Source organism: Fukomys damarensis, unplaced genomic scaffold (assembly GCF_012274545.1).
Source record: "Fukomys damarensis isolate Sample0158 unplaced genomic scaffold, DMR_v1.0_HiC HiC_scaffold_24, whole genome shotgun sequence".
Taxonomy (NCBI): Eukaryota; Metazoa; Chordata; class Mammalia; order Rodentia; family Bathyergidae; genus Fukomys; species Fukomys damarensis.
Genome location: NW_022900936.1, coordinates 42,866,777 through 42,887,267, shown reverse-complemented (window position 1 = coordinate 42,887,267; position 20,491 = coordinate 42,866,777). Strand labels below are relative to the sequence as shown.

General features: G+C 35.0%; 2 protein-coding genes and 1 long non-coding RNA gene across 5 annotated transcripts; 1 reads left to right on the top strand and 2 right to left on the bottom strand.

Annotated features, from left to right (window-relative positions):
* Positions 1-2,026: 2,026 nt before the first annotated feature.
* Positions 2,027-10,239, bottom strand: LOC104876418 (olfactory receptor 183-like). Of its 3 annotated transcripts, none has more exons than XM_010644409.2 (3): positions 10,162-10,239; positions 8,730-8,804; positions 2,027-2,974 (listed from the first exon to the last, which is right to left on the bottom strand). In XM_010644409.2, exons 2-3 carry the CDS (start codon positions 8,748-8,750, stop codon positions 2,027-2,029), a joined length of 969 nt encoding a protein of 322 aa, XP_010642711.2. In that variant the 5' UTR covers positions 8,751-8,804; positions 10,162-10,239. The 3 variants fall into 3 exon arrangements, with proteins under 3 accessions (XP_010642711.2, XP_019066318.1, XP_019066320.1); XM_019210773.1 differs by having other exon boundaries at positions 8,730-8,801; positions 10,162-10,229; XM_019210775.1 differs by lacking the exons at positions 8,730-8,804; positions 10,162-10,239 and adding an exon at positions 5,066-5,090 and having other exon boundaries at positions 2,027-2,979.
* A 44-nt stretch (positions 10,240-10,283) lies between these two features.
* LOC104876429 lies at positions 10,284-16,832 on the top strand. The gene is made up of 3 exons (XR_784332.1): positions 10,284-10,316; positions 10,429-10,507; positions 16,597-16,832. It is a non-coding gene; the product is annotated as an uncharacterized LOC104876429 (long non-coding RNA).
* On the bottom strand, positions 12,506-13,453 carry LOC104876423 (olfactory receptor 183-like). Its single transcript, XM_010644423.2, has one exon. The coding sequence runs from the start codon at positions 13,433-13,435 to the stop codon at positions 12,506-12,508; it is 930 nt and encodes a 309-aa protein (XP_010642725.1). The 5' UTR covers positions 13,436-13,453.
* Positions 16,833-20,491: the final 3,659 nt, after the last annotated feature.

The following is a 20,491-nucleotide window of genomic DNA, read 5'->3' as shown; positions in this document are numbered from 1 at the left end:
GACATTATAAAGCTTTTCCTTGCTGTTTATATGATTCTCTAAGTATGATCTTGTGAGAGAAATTCAAGCATGGCTGAGCCAAGTGAGCTGCATACACATCTCCTAGCATGCTAGGGGATACTCAGGAGTTTGAGCATGGTCACTCTCATGTGTTGAGACTAGTTAGGAGCTTGATGAAGAATGTCCTGTTCCTCCTATTCACTGCCTCCATTGCTCACTCAAAAGATCACCTTATATAGAAATGTGAGAGCATCAACCAATCACGTTATGCCCAGCATACAGTGTCCCTACCCTTGCTCCTTGATTATATAAGTGATTGCTCTGCCTATTAACAATGGAAGTGTTCCAGAAACCTCCCTGGAGTCTGCCTGGTGATTCCATGCCTCACCCTCCCAATCCGAACTTCAGAACCAGAGTACCTGTATGACAACAAACAGACAAACAACAACATCATCTGAAGTCAATATTAATTTTGCTAACTCGGATAGTCTGGTGGTGAAGTCAATATTTCTGTTTTGACACAGTCCTTATAGATGATTCCAATACCCACTAAACTTTAAGACACACTGTTTTAAAATGGCATCCCCTCAAAATAAAATGTCTGGAGCAGAGAGGTTTGGTACATATTTGAGGCACACACTCAATAAAGTCCTATCAAATATAGATCTTGAGAAAAGTTATGTTTGATGCAACCTTTCTCATTTACTTGAACAGAACAATTTCCATGTTAAAGATTTTATAAATGACAATAAAAGTATATAGTGTACACATAATACATAAAGAAGAATTAAGAATTCTTTTGAATATTCAAGTTAAAAATTGGCCACACCGCCACAAAATTGTCTTTTATGCTATTAGTGCATCCATGAGATTATTCTTAGCCAGTATCAAGAGATTTCTATACAACTTAGTTAAATGACTATCATTATTCAGCTCTAAATACTCATAAATATATGCATTTACATTATTTCATGGAAAAACAAAACATCAAATATTTTATCAAAAATAATGAATTGGCAAATGTGTTTATTTTGTCTCATTCCTGGTATCCCACATTTAAGAAAACAGTGTGTATGAAGGAATGAACCTATAAGAACCAGAAGTGAGAATGGGATTACATCAAAGGCAGTGATTTTGGTGAATTTGTGGAAGGCATAAAATATTAAGTTTCAATTGAAGAACAAAGTAGCGAGGAAGAATCTGTAGAAATGATGTGTGAGAAAGCTCGAGAGAAAGTCTGAGCTTCTGAGCAGGCCTCAGACACTTCTTCTATGCTGTCATTTTTTATCTATGTCCATCCATACTTATTTATTTAATCTATTATCTTTCTGGATTAATGATGTTTTTTAGATTTCTCAGAAACAAACCAATACACCTGTAAAAGGCCTTTTACAAAGCATCAGAGGCAAAGAGATGTGACACACCTCTTTTCAGTACTCAAAAACTCTAAACTAAGAATATCTTCTTAGTGTTTCCCATGACTATGCTGTTTTTAAGTCTCTTCTCCTTTTTAAGATTTTCAAGGCTTTGTTTGTATTTCTGTATGATATATGGTTCAATCATTCCAAGAAGTGGAACCCATCATTTCTCAAAGCAAGTGAAATAAAAGATATTTTTGAAGCTTAGCAGTATCACTAGATTTTCTTCTCATTCACAGACAAATCTTCCACCACTATGAGGTAAATATGTTATGATCCCCAAGCTATATGGCATTATAAACTTTCTACTTTTATTATACCAAAGTCCATTTGAAAAGAGCTTCTTTTTAGTGCTCTTGTATTTATAATGCAAGAATAAAACCTTTGTAATGATTTCACTTCTTTTCAACTTACTTTTTCTGGTAGGCCATGAATAATATGTAAAGATTCTTTATGAACAAATAACACAGATATTTTAAGGAAGTAAAAAGTACAAAACATGTAATTCATTACATTATAGAACTCTGATTGCAATAGTTTTTGACTATTCAAAACATTCATACTTTTTTCAAAATATATTTTAATTAAAAGAGTACATATTATGAAATTTAATCATTTCTCTTTAACATCTTTCTCAGTGAATCTATGACTTGCTTGTTTCTCAGGCTGTAGATAAATGGATTTAACATGGGGATTATGACAGTGTAGAATAGAGAGAAGATCATATCCTGATCATTTGCTTGTGAAGATGTAGGATGCACATACATGAAGAGAAGGGGGACATAGTATAAAGTCACAGAAAACAGATGGGCTCCAGAGGTGGAGAAGGCTTTGTTTGCACCCTTTTCTGACTTCTTTTGTAAAATAGTAAAGAGTACAAATGAATAAGAGACAAGAATAGTCACAATGCTGAATACTTGGATTGAACCAGAGAAAATGAAAAGCATTAGGTAATTAATAGAAGGATCAGTACAGGAAATCTTTGTCAGTGGTATGACATCACAATAAAAGTGATGTATTATGTTGGAATTACAGAACGTTAATCTGAATAAAAAACTTTCATGAATTAAGGCATGAAGAAAGCCACCTACAAATGATAGAACTAATAGCTGAGTGCATCGTCTATTGGTCATAATCACTGGGTAAAGTAAAGGTTTGCATATGGCCACATAGCGATCATAAGCCATTGCTGCCAACAGAAAACATTCTGTTGTGGCACTGATTAGAAAGGAAAAAAACTGTATCATGCATTCAGAGAAAGTTATCATCTTTTTGTTGTCTAAGAAGCTAACCAGCATTTTCGGTATCACAGTGGATGATAACCAAGCGTCTACAAAAGCTAAATTCCCAAGGAGAAAATACATGGGTATGTGAAAGTGAGAGTCATTCCTGACGAGAGTGATCAGACCCAGGTTCCCCACAATGGTGATGAGGTATATCGCCAAGAACACCAGAAAAAGTGTGATTTCCCACTCCGGTGGATATGGGAGTCCCACGAGGACAAACTCTGTCAGCAGTGTTGCATTTTTCATTTCCATGTCATCACTGAATGTCCCCTGAAGTTAAATGTAGTTTAAAAAAAATCCAAATTAATAAGGATTTATAAGGTGAAAATTGGAGGATAAGTATTACTATAAAATTATTTCATAAAATGATAAAATTTACTTTTCACAATATGCACTTCTTTAATAGAAGAAAAGATTTTGGGGGAATTAGAATAGCAAATACTTCTATTAATTCAGTTCAATAAATGTGCTCAAAGTAAAAGAATCTGAGAAAATGAGAGAGTAAGTTTGCAGCAAATTTATTAAGAACTATTGAATGTGGCAGGAAATTCTATGTTTTGGACATTTTCAGAGTGCAGAGTAAAGCTATTTAAATTGCCATGATAATAAGCTGAATTGAATGTCGTGTGAAGAAATTTAAATTTTATTTTTCAAGTAGCACACTTTTGTTAAGATATTTTCAGATGTGGAATGATATACAATTTTCTTTTATTTGAATATTTAGTAGCATAGAAAATGCCTGTAGAGAGGGAAGCTTAAAGTCAGGAGTAGTAATCAGGAAGTTATTGCTATTGCCCAAGACTTATCAAACCATATTATACATCTCCATGACCTAGGGGAGCTCACTGTACAAAATATGAGTTTACATTGTTTGAGGTACTACTTGAGAAATAGAGTCAAATGTTCAAGAATGAGTTAAGAATTGTACTTTAAAATGCTCCTCTATGATTTAATATGTCAGAGTAGTACCTACTCCATATATAATGTGGCATTTGTAATAATTAAGATAAGGGAGAACTACTAGGTTTAGATTCCATAGCAGATATTAAAAGATGGACAGCAAAGGAAAGTGATGTCCTTTAGGGACTGGGTAAGTAATCAGCAATAATAAAATTGTGAACCTCAGTCATGTCAAATTTGTGCAAGGACCATTTAGTTAAACACTGATCTACTAGATGCTAATAGAAGTAATAACATGGGTCTCATTGCAATGGTTAGAGGCGCATTATGAATAATGTACTTTAGTGAAGATACACAAAGAAAAGAGGTGAAGGAAAGAAAAATGTGGAAGTTTTATTAAAGAGATTAGATATTACAATGTGCACAGATGCCATTCATTAGATGGCCATATCTGAGCCCCTTTCTAGCACATGATTCTTTCTGGTAGGCAGAGTCTACCATGCACTTGAGAATCCAAAACAGGTAGGAACTTGTTTCTTTCCCAAGCCCCTCACACCTAGAGTCAAGGCACTTAATCTATATTTGCATAATCCAGCCATATATAGGACTTCTAATATGGAGAAATGTAGATAAATGTACAGAGACAAAATAGAAAAGGCAACCAAAGATATAATATCAGGACTCCAGGAAATATTGTTCTTGTCCACAGGAATAGCATCGATGGTGTGAGTTGTGACATCTAGGGCCAGCAGCAGAGACAACAATCTTTATCAAGATAGTGCTGGGTCCTCACATGGCTTTTCATTGACTGCCTTGACTGCCGTGTTTTCCTACCTCCTTGCCCAGTTGTTAAGCTGATACCTTGAATCTCTCTAGCAGTTTTCACTCAGAGCAAATTCCCATTTAAGCAACTCATTTCATATTGGTTGCCAGAGCATTGAACTGAATAAAAGAGCAGCAATATATACGATAAAAAATAATGAGTAGAGTGATCTCAAAAACAAAATGAAAAACAAAAAGCAGAGATAATTGGACACAAAGAAAGGAAAAGTACTACTTTAACAACCAAAGTAAAGAATAGTACCCAATACAAAAAGAAATGTTCTAGTAGGACAAGGAAACAAAAAAGTTATTTGATCATGGAAATGAAATTTTTAGCAACTTCGCTAGCAGCAGTTTCTGTTATGTAATAAAATTAAGATAAGAGAACAGTTGAAAGTATATTAGAAACAAGTAGCATAACAGCAAAGGGAATTAAAGAGGCTTTATTCATAGAAAGCGATTGGCATTTTCATATTGTGTGTAATCAAATGTAACCCCTATTTCCTTTAGAGCACTTGGATAAAAGTTTTAAAAAAAGAAAACAAGAAAGATTAAAGAAGGAAATAAGATTGGAGAATTACAAAGTAAATTTGGGATAGGTAAAAGAAAACAAGAGGAAAGGAGAAAAAAATAATACATAAATGTATGTAAGGTAGATATGCATAGGAAAAGGTCAGGCATGAGGACATGTTTATTTTCAGCAGTGTAACAAAGCTCATCTTCTCACAAGGGTTACTGCCTGAATGACAGTCTTCTGATGTTCCTATCTACATGATAGGTCTGGTAGTACTTATCAGTGTCCACTTCTGAGTACATCAGTATTTCCCTTCAAAAGTTGACATTCAAATCCAAACTGTGCTTTCTTTAGGTAAAAATACAAAAGAATAACATGCAGGCAAAGACAGGAAACTTACAAGTACAAATTCCACCCAGAATTCCACATTTAATATATTTTTATTTGGAGTGGAATTCTTTCCATGAAATACGAATTCACTAGAAAATTGAAAATGATAGCACTCAATTTGTTTATGGGCACTGATTTACATGTAAATGCTGGAGGCAGCAGTGGAAGAACATTTGTGTCATATTTTAAATATGCATAAAATAATGAAACGGGGTCAGAAATGAATGAAAGGACAGGGCTAGTATTTAAGTGACACTTAAAATAATCAGAATTATGGCTGAAAAAACAGAACAGGCCATTTCATCAGTATCAGAAATGTTTTTTATGTAAGGATCATTATGACCTGAATATTTAAACCTAGGTTTAAATTGTTGAAATTTAAGATTACCATGTAAAATCATTAAAAGGAACAAATTTACTTCACAGCATTATTGCTGATCCATAAGTTACCTCAAAAATAAAATATGAAGACAGTGCACTAGCTTCCATTTTCAGCTACCTTGCACACTCAACTTAAAATTGTTATAAAATAAACAATCTTTTAATCTTTTTAAAAAAGAATTTAAAATAAAAATTATTTTTGATTACCATGTAAAATCATTAAAAGGAACAAATTTACTTCACAGCATTATTGCTGATCCATAAGTTACCTCAAAAATAAAATATGAAGACAGTGCACTAGCTTCCATTTTCAGCTACCTTGCACACTCAACTTAAAATTGTTATAAAATAAACAATCTTTTAATCTTTTTAAAAAAGAATTTAAAATAAAAATTATTTTTTGCTTACCTACACATTAAATGAGACTGTGGAGATCCATTAAAAGTCTGTCTTCATAAAACAGAAAAAATACAATAGTGTGGCCTTCATAGTAACAAACAATTATTTGCACACTGATTCATTTTGGAGTTTTCATTTCCCACTCTCAGAAAGTGTTATTTATATGTTTACTTTGAATATGAATGTCAACTAGTTATATCCTTATGTGACATTATATGCTTTTCCAGAAGTGGAAGTAGTGTAGATCTGAAACTCCTCTTAAGAGTACCAGAGAATTCCCAGTAGGACTGAGTAAAACTATTCTACTGGGCTCTGTGAATTTAGACATGAACAGGAAGTCCAGGTTGTCCCCAGGCTTTACAGACTTCTGGAATCATAAACATCAAGTTATCACAGATGTTTTTATTGTAACAACTAAAATTGCACTTTGACTCAATATTGTCTATCACAAGGGATAATCCTGGTTTAATAACAGAAACTAGTTTGTATCCAAAATGTACTGCTGTGAGGGCTTTGGTATGGCTCTGTTTGAGCTAATCAAAATATGATGTTAATAATCCTGAAATCTAGTTCCTTGCAGGAACTGACCCCACGTATAGTTGTCATCCTCTTGAAAACTCTGTGTCAAGCCCAGATAAATACCTACCTTCTCCACTTTAAGATGAAAATTGATGAGAAGTACTATTAGTCAAATGTTAGAAGTAGCTAAACAAAACAAATACATTTTCTTTTCTCTTTTCTTTTTTTTTTACAAAGACAAGTTTTCCAGTGGAAGGTGACCTATATCTGTCCTTCACAAACACAAACGTCCACTAATGTCCTAGAGAGCTTGTTAAAATGCAGGTTTGTTTCAATAGCTCTGAGCTCAAGTTTGGTAGTCTTACTTTTTAAACAAGTAATACTTCTCAACCCACCACCTATAGGGCCTTCAGTGACTAAGAAACTAGATTACAAGAGAGCCTTCATTCTTAGAGAAATCAAAAATTGTAAGCATGACTGCCCTGCAAAGAGAGGAGGTGAAAGATGCTAGATGGTGTCATAGGGAATCAGCATTTAAGAGATCACAAAGAACCTGGGAGACTAGACCAGCACTTTGTTCTTTCCCCCAGATTAAAGGAAAAACAATGAATTGTGAACATGGAAGTAACATGCTCAAATTTCCTTTTGAGTATAAACCAAATGGGTAATAAATACACATTTGTTTATAAAAATAAAATTCTATATACACATTATGACATTCATATTTAATATCTGGATAGTGGTATATAATTATCTCTGTAGTTAAAGGTTTTTCTTTTTTTTTATTGAGTTTATTGGTACATTTAGGGATACAGTACAGTTACATTCATTGTTGGGATCATGTACCTTTACATGGCAAGTCTTGATTCTCATTTTTTCCCCTTACCTCTGCCCTCCCTTAGTTAAAGGTTTTTCTGAAATAAAAAGTTAAATCTCCATTCATACCATGCCTGGAAAGATAGGAGGAAAAACTAATGGCATACAAGGAGTTATCAAAACATGTAGTGAATCAATTATTATAGTTATTACTAAAAACAATTATTGCAATAAAGTACAGGTTGTCATTAGTCCCCCTCAAAATATTCCCTCTTTCTGGCAATATACTCATATCATAATTTTTATTTCTGAGGCAGTTCTGGAAGTCCACTTTTGTTAGTGTCTCTGCAAAATGTGATCAAACGTATACTGAATGCTGCTGTCAAGTGCAATCCAAGAGAAAGACAGGTTCATGAAAATATTATAATCTCTTCTTATCCACTTTATTTACCAGCTCTGACTGACCCCAAGCAACTTTGGGCTCTTCCTCAAAGTCAAAGTGACTATGAAAGAGAAATGTTTTGAACTGATTCCAAACATCAAGCCAGCCATGAATGCATAAATAACAACACCATATTTTTTCATTAATCAATCACCATGATTGCTTGGAACTTTTCTGGAGAAAAAGAAGTACGTATAAGGAAAAACAACACAGATAAAATAGAAGTCATTGTAAAAACTCTGCAAAAATATTGAATAAGTAAACTGATGTGCAGAGATACCTGTTACCATGATTGAAACTTGACTTATGCTAACCAGACTCTTAATTGTTTGTGTAACTTTTTCTTAACTCAAACTGTTGCCTGTCTTTGATTGTAAAAATTCCTCATTGGTGCTTCTAATATGAGCCTTTCTTTTTCCATTTTTATCATCTTAATGAGTTGTGACACACTTTGTAATTTTATTTGCATTTTACTTAAGGGAATCTAATATTTTTGTTTACACATTTGATATCTTCATATATTCATCTTCAAAATATCTGCTCACATCTTTTGCTCATGGGTCTCTGTCTGTGGTGCTGAGGATAAAACTAAGGCTCTTGTGCATGCGAAAGTACCGCTGAGCTACATCCCCAACCCCTTAGGCACATTTTCTAACTGGGTTATTAGTTTTCTAATTATGGACATTTTTATTAATCAAGTTTATTGGTACAGTTTAGGTATACATTATGATCACATTCATTATAGAGAATTTGTACCTGTACATGACATATCTTGGTTCTTATTTTTTCCATTCCCCACCTTTCTTCCTCTATTCTTTATTAGATACATGATTTTCAAATACCTTCTCAAGAATATTGATCATTGCTTTCTCCCGAGGTTATCACACTTGTCTGTTTCACTGTGCTCATTAGACCTACTGAACAAGAAACAGGAGCTATAGTAAATTTATTGGCAGTACTGTTGGGCCAAAAGATGAGCATAAATTGTACAAAAACCCAGAGCCCTTCTAACTCAGTGAAATCTCTTTGAGTCAGGGAAATATGGCAGAACAAGATATCCTTCCTAAGGTAAAACATAAGTATTTTGTATATGGCTCCTTATACAACCAAAAATAAAATAGAAAGTCTATTTTTTTTTTATTTGGAGGCCATATATACTTCACTTGAATGTGTTACTGTGACACATTTACCTCAAATCCAAAACAGCTTCTATTTTTGAGTGGAATACAAGTAGGACAAGGCTGTGCAGCAGCTTTCCCCTTGCAAACTGATGTCATATAACTCAGCATCCAGTGAGGCTTCAACTGGCAGTGCTATGTACAATGTTAATTGGAGCCTTCAGTAGGCATCTATCGGTGCATCATAGGGTAGACCCTTAGAGTTTTATAGCAAAGCTCTTATATCTTAAGCATATCTCCACTATCCTTTTGAGAATATAGCTGTTGCCATGCTAATGGTATTTAGTGGAGGTTAAACACTTAATCATGTGTGCTGAGTTTTCCATGTTGAAATAGATTTGGATGTGCACAGTAGCATTCCATCAGCAAATGGAAGTGGTATACACATGTTGGCCTTAAGAAGCTCCTGGAATCTATGGTTTTCACTCTTTCAATACATTCTTATCTCTTCTATCCTGAATTTACAGTTGCAAGGAGTGTAGGGGGGGCGTGGTAGGGTCAATTGACAGAGAAGACAAGACAGAAGCCTGGATTACAGAACATTTTGCCTGATTTGTCAACACCACCCTTAAGTGAAATGCTACAGTACTGATACCCCTTTATAAACCACTCCTAAAAGACACTATTCAAATAAGTAGAACCTCAAGCACTTCCCTTTGCCTGGAAAGATAAATCAGGATATGTAAAATTTCCTATTGTGGGCTATATCCAATAATGTGGCTGGAATATTAAGGACTTCAAAGAAACATGATTGAAAAAATGATGGTGGAAAACTTAAAGGAATGTATGAGTAGTAGAACTAATGCATTGTCCAAAAATATGAAGATATTTGTGTTTCATTTGAATGTTCACCAAAGACTGACGTGAGGAGGAGAGCTCTATTAGCTAATTTTGTTTCCTACAGTAAAATGGCAGAGGATGAGCATTTATTCATTTTTTAATTTTATTTTTTGAGACAGGGTCTTGCTATGTAGTTCAGGCTGGTCTCAAACTCACTGGGCAGCTGGATCCTGCCTCAAATGCAAGGGAATTCTCATGCCTCACTATCACACCTGGTTATTATTTTTTTGTTTATTTATAAATTTATTTCACTCACAGATATGGATGCTGAAAGTTCCAAAGACATGGCAGCAACTTTAATGAGAGCTCCTGTCTGCTTGTCTGTATAACCTCACAGTAGATGACATCACAATGTCAAGAGCATATGTGAAGGGCAGATATGATGTCACCCTTCTAGAAGCCACAGAAATGGTAAGGGGATGGCAATAACTTCTCACTGAACCCCACCATTACTGAACACTTACTTTCATATCTTCATGTTCCATAGCATTCTGCTAATCAAATCCATTACTTTTTTCAAAAGGAAAAATAATTTATTCAAAACTAGGTCTGAGGAGATGGAAGGGCCCATTGGTCTCAAGTCATCACCTCTTCAGGTACAGGTGAGTAAAGGTATTTCATAGTAAGAAACAGAGTAGCGTGGAACACAGGAGATAATTCAGATAGCTATGCTTGGCTTATCACTTCCAGTCTTTAAAGCTCATTATCCCTTTTCTTGTGGAAAGCAAACTGGGCTCTCAACTCCTGTGACCATCATAGGCATCATCTGTCTACTCATTCAGGCTTAAAAAGGAGGGAGTAGCCATTATGCCCTTGGCCTGAGAGATTTTTGAGAAGCCACTTACCATTAAGGGAAAAAACATTCTAACTTTTACTGTTCCATTTTGTTATGCCATCTACAACTCTCCTCTTGTTTTAGTCCAGCCCTCAATCTTGAGGCCTTGATGTCCCCATCATCTGGCTGACTCTCATGTTGGATGGACTCATAGAGTGCATCAAAGGTAGCTGATCCACAAGCAAAATCAAGCTAGGTGCTTGAGCCCATAAAAGGATCACCAAAAAAAATTGTGATGTCAAATACAAAATAAAGCCCAAATCAAAAGATACCTGATCGTTGCACTTGTTGGAAGGGATTTTTACTTTTCAACAATCATGTATAAGAATCTTTTATTTGGATTTTAATGTAATACAAGTAGACATTAATTAATAAAATATAAAACATATCCCTCATCTCTGAAAAATAAAACAAACTTTCATAATGAAATAACTTGAGGATAACAATAATTAATATACCGTGTGTATCATGATCTTAAGAGAATGGCCAAAATGTTACTCAGAGAACAAGACATAGACCAAAAAAAAAGAAAGATTCTGCAGCTCTACTTATTTTATGGGCTTGACAGGTGATTCTTTGATGCTCACAATTCTTTCCCTTTGTTTCTGAATGCTTCCTCCCCACAGCCCTGTTTTAAAGGTATGGCCAATTAACCACGTGTAGCTGTGTCCTTTAGTACTGGCATAGCTTTCTTTAGTGGTGGTCAGGCAGAGCAGGTCCCACATTGGGGGGATGTGACAGATAATTGGAGTCAATGTTGTAAGCTCTTCTTACTAAATATGAGCCAATATCAGAGATTCTGAAAGTGGCTCTTAGGCTGAATTTATCAAGTTCATTGCCAAATCTAGTCCTGTGTATTCAGTAATTAGCATCCCAAAACACTGGAACTTCAACAAATAGTTACAAGTCTTACAAATATACATAAAGCAAAACCCAAAAGAGCAAAGCAAATTCAGTCTGTATGGCAGACCTGAACGAAGAAATAGTGCTCAATTTAATTAAATAAACCCAGCATTTTTGTGAAGCAACCTTAGTTCCATCAGAATATGTATCAAGCATATAAAGTCCCATTTATTGTACCAGTTAGGAGAAAGTACATCATTTATCAATATCAAACTGATAATTGCAGATCTATAACAACTTGAGAATATTTTAGGTAAACAAAACAGAATTGTAGTCATTCTAACTACAGTTTACAAACATTAATCTCTATTTTACTAAGAATATATATATATTTAAAGTAGAACTGTTTCTTATTGACCCAGAAAAGTATGGTTTCTGCCAGTTATATAAGTAGCAACACAAGGTAATGATTTCGCAAAATAATTTAGTTACTTTTACATTACATTAACTAATAGTCATGACTCACTACATCATACCAGGACAATTACAGTTTTGATAAAAGGTAAGTTATATTCAATGGTAGTTTTTGTAACCCATTACACAGCATTATTGTCTTCATAAAGTTATCACACTCAAGTCCTTTGGAGAGAACTTTAGTGCTCAGCATATAAATAATGCAAGAAAGCAAGATGTATACTGCTTTTACTTATTTTCAACATTTTTTATGACATGAATAAAACATTAAAATTATTTATATTTATTAATGAAGGGATACACACATTGAAGAAGCTAATAAGGTACAAAAACTCAATTCATCAGCATCATAGAATTGTAAATACAAAAATGTTTTAATACTACTGAAAATTATTCATATATTCTTCCACAATGCTATATTTATTCAAAGGAGATAATAATATGAGCTCTAAGCATTTCTCTTCAACATCTTTCTCAGGGAACCTGTGACTTGCTTGTTTCTCAGGCTGTAGATAAATGGATTTAACACAGGAATTATGACAGTGTAGAATAGAGAGAAGATCATTTCCTGATCATTTTCCTCTGAAGATGCCGGATGCACATACATAAAGAGAAGAGGGACGTAGTACAGACACACAGAAAACAGATGGGCTCCACAGGTGGAGAAGGCTTTGCTTACACCCTTTTCAGACTTCTTTTGTAAAATAGTGAAGAGAACAAATGTATAAGAAAGAAGAACAGTCATAATGCTGAATACTTGTATCGAACCAGAGAAGATAAAAACAAGTAGATAATTAAGAGAAGGGTCTGTACAAGAAATCTTAAGCAATGGTATAACATCACAATAAAAGTGATGTATTATGTTGGAATTACAGAACATTAATCTGAATAAAAATCTTTCATGAATTAAGGCATGAAGAAAGCCACCTACAAATGTTAGAACTAATAGCTGGATGCATCGTCTATTGGTCATAATCACTGGGTAAAGTAAAGGTTTGCATATGGCCACATAGCGATCATAAGCCATTGCTGCCAACAGAAAACATTCTGCTGTTACACTGATTGCAAAGGAGAAAAATTGTATCATGCATTCTGAGAAAGTTATCATCTTGTCTTTGTGTAATAAGTTCACCAGAATTTTTGGTGTCACAGTGGATGATAACCAAGTATCTACAAAAGCTAAATTCCCAAGGAAAAAATACATGGGTATGTGAAGGTGAGAGTCATTCTTGATGAGAGTGATCAGACCCAGGTTCCCCACAATGGTGATGAGGTATATTGCCAAAAAAGACAAGAACAGGAGAACTTGCCACTCTGGTTGACATGGGAGTCCTGTAAGGACAAACTCTGTCAACAATGTTGCATTTTTCATTGCCATTTCCTTGCTGGATGTCTTCTGATAAGAAATGCAGTGAATATTAACAAAAAAAAATTTACAACAAGAAAATGTAAGATATGAGTTGAGGGAAAATAACTATACATACATATAAAGTGCATGTGTCAAAATATATAGTACTGTAACGGAAGAAATATTTTTGAGGAATTAAAATGGCAGAAACTTAAGTCAATAAGTGTGCGAAAGTGACAAATTTACAGGGAATGTGGGGCTGTACAAGTTTTTGACCAATTCATTGAGAACTATTGAATGCGGTTAGAAATTCTATGTCCTAGAAATGCAGAATCTCAAGCAAAGCTTTGTGAATGGTCAGGAATACAAAATGAATTGAACTCCTTGAGAAGAAAGTTGAATTCTATTTGTCAAATATATGGAATGATATGGTAAAATATTATTTAAATTAAATATCTGAGATACAACACATTGCCCATAGAGGAGAAGCATGTAAAGTCAAAGATAGTAATCAGGAAGTTGTTTTTTGTGTCTAGTACTTCCCAAAGCGTATTCAAGATTCTACTGTGCAGGGAAGCTTCTCGTAAACATCATACATTTTGAGAAAATAGTCATAATGTATTATGAATTGACTATTAAGAACAAGACAAGAATCTGTATTTTTAAAATATTCCTCTGAGGAATATATATGGTGGCTACCCCATATATGATCTGACACATAATGAGAATGAAGAGTCTGAGACTCAGTTACATTTTAGGTATTGAAGGGTGGCCAGTGAGGAAGTGGTAATTGAGTAGGTGATTGAATAGGTGATAATAAAAAATAAATCTGAAAACTAGGTAATTGTGCAATCTGTGGAGGAAGAACCTCTTCAAATACCAGGTGAAATGTAGCTAAATGTGTAAACCTTCTATGTGCCAACAGAACTAATAGCATGGGGGTCACTGGTGTAGATGGAGGCACAGATATGGGTAACCTGTCTGTCAGTAATGGCACACAAAGGAAAGGGGTGGGAGAAGAGAAAATATTGAGAAAATTAAAGAGATTATGATGCAAACCGATATCATTTACTAGATAGTCATACCTGAAACACTTTCTTACACATGAATCTGTTTGATAGGTAGGACTATTTCATACTTCAGAACCTGAAAGTCATAGGAACTTACATTCCCATGCCCCTCACACATATAATAACACATGAACTGATCTCAATTTATCTAAACTCACATATTCATGTGGATAGGTAGAGAAAGTATAGAGACAATGTGGCAAAGGCAACCAGAGCAATAATATCAAGATTCCAGCAAATAAACTCCATTCCACAGAAATAGCATTGTTGGTGTGAATTACGGTACCTAAGGCCAACAGCAATGACAGAAATCTTTATAAAGAGGTCTTGGGTCACAACTTGGCTGTGCATCTGCTGCCTTCTTTTCCTATCTTCCTGCCCATCTTTCAAGCTGATTCCTCTGTCCTCTGTCTAGCACTTTTACTTTTAGTAAATTTCCACTTCAGAAACTCATTTCTTAGTGGAAGCTAGAGCACTGAATAGAACAATGGAGAGGCAAAAGAGAGATCATAAAAATGATGATCAGAGTGTTCTGAAAAACCAAGGGGAAAGTGAAAGACAGAGCTTTGTTAACCAAATGAGACGGAAGATCCTCAAGAGTAACAAAGCAAAGTATAGTACCAAATACAAAAATAAATGTTCTAGCACGATGATGAATTAACAGTTATTGAATGAACCAAGATAAAGCGTAGGATCAGAGGCTTGGATGCACATGTTTCCTTAATCCTAGAATTCGTTAATAGTTGTCTACTGAAAGATATTTTTTCACTTGACTCAATGTACAGGGTATTTTTTTGTCTCGGATTTAGCTCAGTAGTTCCACCGCCTGCCTTGCAAGGTCCCAAGTTTGATCGCTGGTACAGAAAAAAAAAAAAAGCAATGTGCAAAGTACAGAGTATTTTTGTTCCATGGACTTAGAGAGGCCTCATGTAAAATCTTGTTACAGAAATTGGGTTATTCATAAAAATATTAGCATTTCCTAATATTCTTTCTGCATCTAAATTTTCCATTATTTTTAAAAAGGACAGAATGAGAACTATTCCTCTAATCCTTAAAGATAATGTATACTGGTAATTTCCCAAGGCAGTAGTTTGGGATACTCTCACCACTACCACTAAAAAAGCAGCTATAAATATGGAAAAGTGGAAAGGGTGAAGGAAGGGCAAGGGCATGGAGAAAACAAGGGAACCAAGATATATCATGTAAAGTACAAGATTCCAATGATGAATATAACTGTACTGTGTATTTTAAAAGTATCAATAAACTTAATGTAAAATAGTTATAATATGAGATATAGGATGCTATTTTGCTTTTATTTATTTTTTACTTGATTTTGGATATGTATACCAAAGCATCATGTGGCAAACCTGAAATATACATGATAAAAATTGTGTTTCTTTTTCTTCATATTATAATATTTGAAATGAACTGATCTACAGCCGTACCACCCTTAATGCACCTGATCTCATCTGCTTTTGATGTAAGATGTAGATAAAGGGTTGGGCCAATTTGTAAATGACACCTTAAAAGTTTAAATAAGAATTATGATTGATTAAATACAATGGGCCATTTTATCAGTATAACCAGAAATAATTCTTATATGAGTTACTAATAAGATTTATAATGGTTTTTATATTTAAATCTAGTTTTAAATTGTTTAAAGTTTCCTCTCATAATTAAGTCATTAAAAAGAATAAATAAGTCTCATAGTATTATTGTTTATCCATATTATAGCTGAAAAATAAAATACAAATATGCTATTTTTCATTTTTATCTTGCTAATTTTGTATCTTATAATCCATTGTAAATTGTTACAATTTAAATAATATTTTAGCTTTTATATAAATATTTATTTGAATATTTTAGCTTTTATACAAAGAACTTCAAAATGAATAGTATTTGTCTTACCTACATTTTAAAACAGATTATGGACATCCTTTAAAAGTATTTCATAAAGTAGAAAAAAGTACAACAGCACAGGATTGATAATAACAAAACAGGCAATTTTTTGCACACTGATTCATTTTGAAGTTTCATTTACCACTCTCAAAAACGTTGTTTATATAACTTTGCATTGACCACAAGAGTCAACCAGTTGCATAATGTTGTGCTTCCTTCCAGAGATGGAAGGAGTGGAGATTTGAAGTTCCCCTAGGAGCACAAGAGAGCTCCCAGTAGATAAAAGAAGCTATTCTACTGGGCACTGTGAATTTGGCCACCAATCAAAGTTCAGATTGTCCCTAAGCATTACTCACTTCTACAATCATAAATTTCAGATCATCATAGATGTTTCACATGTCAACAACTAAAATTACATTTGACTCAAAATTTTCCATCAATGTGACAAGTATGTTATACTCACAGAAACAAGTTTTTATCTAAAATGTACTACTCTGTAAATATTGAATACTATGGTTCTATCTGAGCTAATCATTATATGCTGTGGTTAAGCAAAGATCTAGTTTGCCTGAAGGAAATGACCCCAAGCAGTGTAATCCACTGCATGAAAGGTAATCTCAAACCTAGATGAATGTGAAAATTCTCCACTTCAATGGAAAGTTTAATGAGAAATCCTACTGGTGAAATGTTAGAAGTAGCAGCTAATGAAAACCAAAGCCATGTATCTCCATGGCAGGTGACCTAGATGTGGGCTTCCCTAACATCAATGCCCATTCTCTTCCCAGAGATCTTGTTCAAATGCTGCCTTGTTTAGTAATTCTGGGCTCCAGTTGTGGAGTCTCACTTTGTACACAGGTGATACCTGTGCACCCACCACCCTTCCAGCCTTCACCAGGGAAAGACCTACATTATCAGGCAGATTTACTAATTAGAGAAACCAAAAGTTGTGAATGTGACTAGCCTGCAAAGGGAGGAGCTGGAAGAAGCCACATGCATTACAGGGAGGGAGCCTTTCAGAGATCACAAAGGGCCTGGGAAGCTAGGTCAGGCATTTGTTCTTTGCCCTTTGTAAAAGGAGAGTAGTTATTAAGTTATGGACATGATAGCAACGTGTTTAAGCTTCCTTTTGTGTGTACACAAAGGGACTTGTGAGAAACATTTATGTTGAAAATTAAAACTGAATTATACTCATTTATGACATTTGTCTCTGAATGCTGAGCAGTGATATGGAATTTTCTCCATATTTAAAGGGTTTTAAAAGTAAAATTTAGTGTGTATTCATGTCACTACTGGAAACATCGGAGGAAAATAAAACATAGGTGCTCTGCAGAGACAGAATTAAAGCAGCTGAAGAGGGATTGTAGAATGACAAATGCATAGGAGAGAAAATGTTTACCTGAAATGGTGAGGAATGCCCAGAAATCTAATGGTCACTCAATTTGTCTGTAATACAGATTTCATTATAAGAACTGAGGAAAAAGGATTACAAAGTTACAAGTTTTTGAAGCCTGTCTTGGCAGGGCATCCCTGTAATCCTAGCACTAAGCAGGCTGAATCAGGATGATCACCTGAGTTTGAGGTCACAGAGAATTACAGAGTCCCTGCCTCCAAAAGAAACAAACAAACAAACAAAGATTCTGTTGTTATATCAGTGAATAATGCAAATATGCACAAAGCAAGGTGAAGATTGTAAGTTCCGATGTGTATGTGCACATTTATAGATATTTATGGACATTGCATGTAACTCATATGATCTGGGCATACTGATGACCAACTCAACAAATGATGATTTAGATACCTGTACCATAAAAGTGTGGACTTCAAGGGATGAGCACACCTGCTGTGCCCACCACAATCATAAAGTGAGCCCCAATAAAAAGTTAGAGGGGCCAACTTTAATTAAAAGAAGACTTTATTTGTAGAGAGGAAAAGGGGTAGAGGAGAAGATAGATAGCTACCCTGGTAAGAAAGAATCTGTTTTTGGGCTTCAGAAAAAGAGAGAACCCATTACTTGTTTGTTTCAGGCTGCTTTTGTAGGAGGGACCCCCTCACACTCAGAATTGGCTGTAACTATATTGGGTCCTGGGCATTTCTGTCTCCTGTCATTGTTTTCAACTTCTTGGTGTCTATTTCTTGTGCTTAATTTACTTTTTGAGGCTTCTCTTTGGGTTGGCAGCTGTTAGGCAAGGAGGTGCCTTTGTCATGGTTTGCTTAGAGTAGTGAGGGGGAGTGTATCTGTCTATCATGGTCTACAATCATGTGATAAATGTAGTGACTCTAGACTGGATAATTTAGTGATCCTAGAGTACACATGTATGCAGTATAGGTGTGAGTATATACTGCCTTAAACTAGGTCAGACACCCTTCCAGCGCTCTTTCCCTATATTCTATTGGAGGATAGATAGGGTGTCTTATGCTTTGTGCACCTGGCTTTCTCTCTGGGTCCTGCCTGTCAGCTTTTTCTGATCTATTGTACAAGTCCCAAGGCCTTTTGGTGTCCTTACTTCTCTAGTTTCTCTTTCTTTCTCTATTCCTGTCCTTGAACTACTTAAAAGGGAATTTCTCTAGCCAAATTTGCTTTGCACTACCTCTCTCCAGTCAGGATTGAGTAGAAGCCCTAAGCTGACAGCTCTTCTATTTTCTTCTATATGGAGCCCTAGCCCTACAAAACTATGTAACGCAGAAGCAATGACAATTTAATGAAGTTCTTAGAGCGGAATAGGAATTAATCTACTAGCTATATATGAAGCATCATCTCATATGAAACCTAGGGAAGGTAGAGGGATGAAACTGTAGTTAGGATGGAAGATACACTAATTAGAATTTTTTAAACATGACAGAGAATTTTTAGGTTCCAGGAATTAGTGGTTTCCCAAGCAAAATTAATAGAATTCAGCCAGGCATAGAGTTCCATGCCTGTAATCCCAGCACTCGGAAGGCTAAGGCAGGAGGATCGCTGTGAATTCCAGACCAGCCTGGACTACATGGTGAGTTTCAGGTCAGTCTCCACAACATAGTGAGACCCTGTCTCAAAACAAAACCAAATAAAAAACTGAACAGAATTCCACTACTTTCAATAGTTTTTAATCCCCTAGATATCTGTTGGAATGTGTTTTATGGATTCCATTTCTTTCCTGTAGTGGGTATTCATTGTTTCCATTTCTTTCTTATGCTGGGCCTTCATGGCTTCTATCATGGTCCTGAGCTCATCTATTTTTTTGTCAGTTTCTGTTCTAGAGTCTCGAATCATGACTTCCATTTTGCTCACCATCTTTATGGTTATATGGGATATTATTTCTGTTTGAATTTTTCTAGAACCTGATTGATCTGTTTTGTTACTTCCTTTGCTATGGGTTCAGGGTGTCCTGCTGGTTCACTATCAGACTCTTCATCCTCATTTGCCCTACTGTTTGCCATTGGTGAACTGGAAGTCTGTCTTTGTGTCTTGCTTAAGTGTTTTCTCATTTTTATTTTTGTTGTTGGGTTGTCCTTGTTTTAATTTCTGGGTTATTACTTAAATCTTCCTGATATAGTTGCTCTTTAGTGTTTGAGTCTCTAATGACTCCTAGACATTCTCATCTTCATAATATTTGAAAAAACAACTCAATAAGTTAATCACAATCCTTTATCCCAATTGATAAAATCAGCAATACAATAGGATCAAGCACAACTTGCAAGTTGACCACTTGTGGTACTCATGAATCTATCACCTTTAAACCATGTGAATTAAATTAAACTCAAGAAGCAGCCCAAAATATGTTTGCAGTGAATACACTTTTCAATATAGCATCTTTACCATTTGGGATGGGGACTTAGAGTTAGGATGAGAGGAGTAGATAACTGAAAGAATTGGAGAAGGTTTCAAGTGAGGCCAGAGGACATTCAATGACCATACAATCTTGGTTTTTTGTTTTGTTTTGTTTTGTTTTGTTTTTGAGACAGGGTCTCATTATATAGTTGAAACTCACCTGGAACTCATTATTTAGCCCAAGCTTGCCTAGAACTCATAGCAATCCTCCTGCCTCAGCCTCTGGAGTGCTGGGATTACAGGCGTGTGCCACCATGCTCAGCCGACCATACAATCTTTAGGAAAATATTAAATTCAAAAGGGATATAC

Bases quoted from the DNA above. Each gene is read 5' to 3' on its own strand.
- LOC104876418 (XM_019210775.1), bottom strand. From the start codon at position 5,090: ATGCATATCTACCTTACATACATTT. The intron at 2,980-5,065 runs ATGTATTATTTT...ACTACATTTAAC, and splicing joins TATCTACCTTACATACATTT to TTCAGGGGACATTCAGTGAT.
- LOC104876423 (XM_010644423.2), bottom strand. From the start codon at position 13,435: ATGGCAATGAAAAATGCAACATTGTTGACAGAGTTTGTCCTTACAGGA.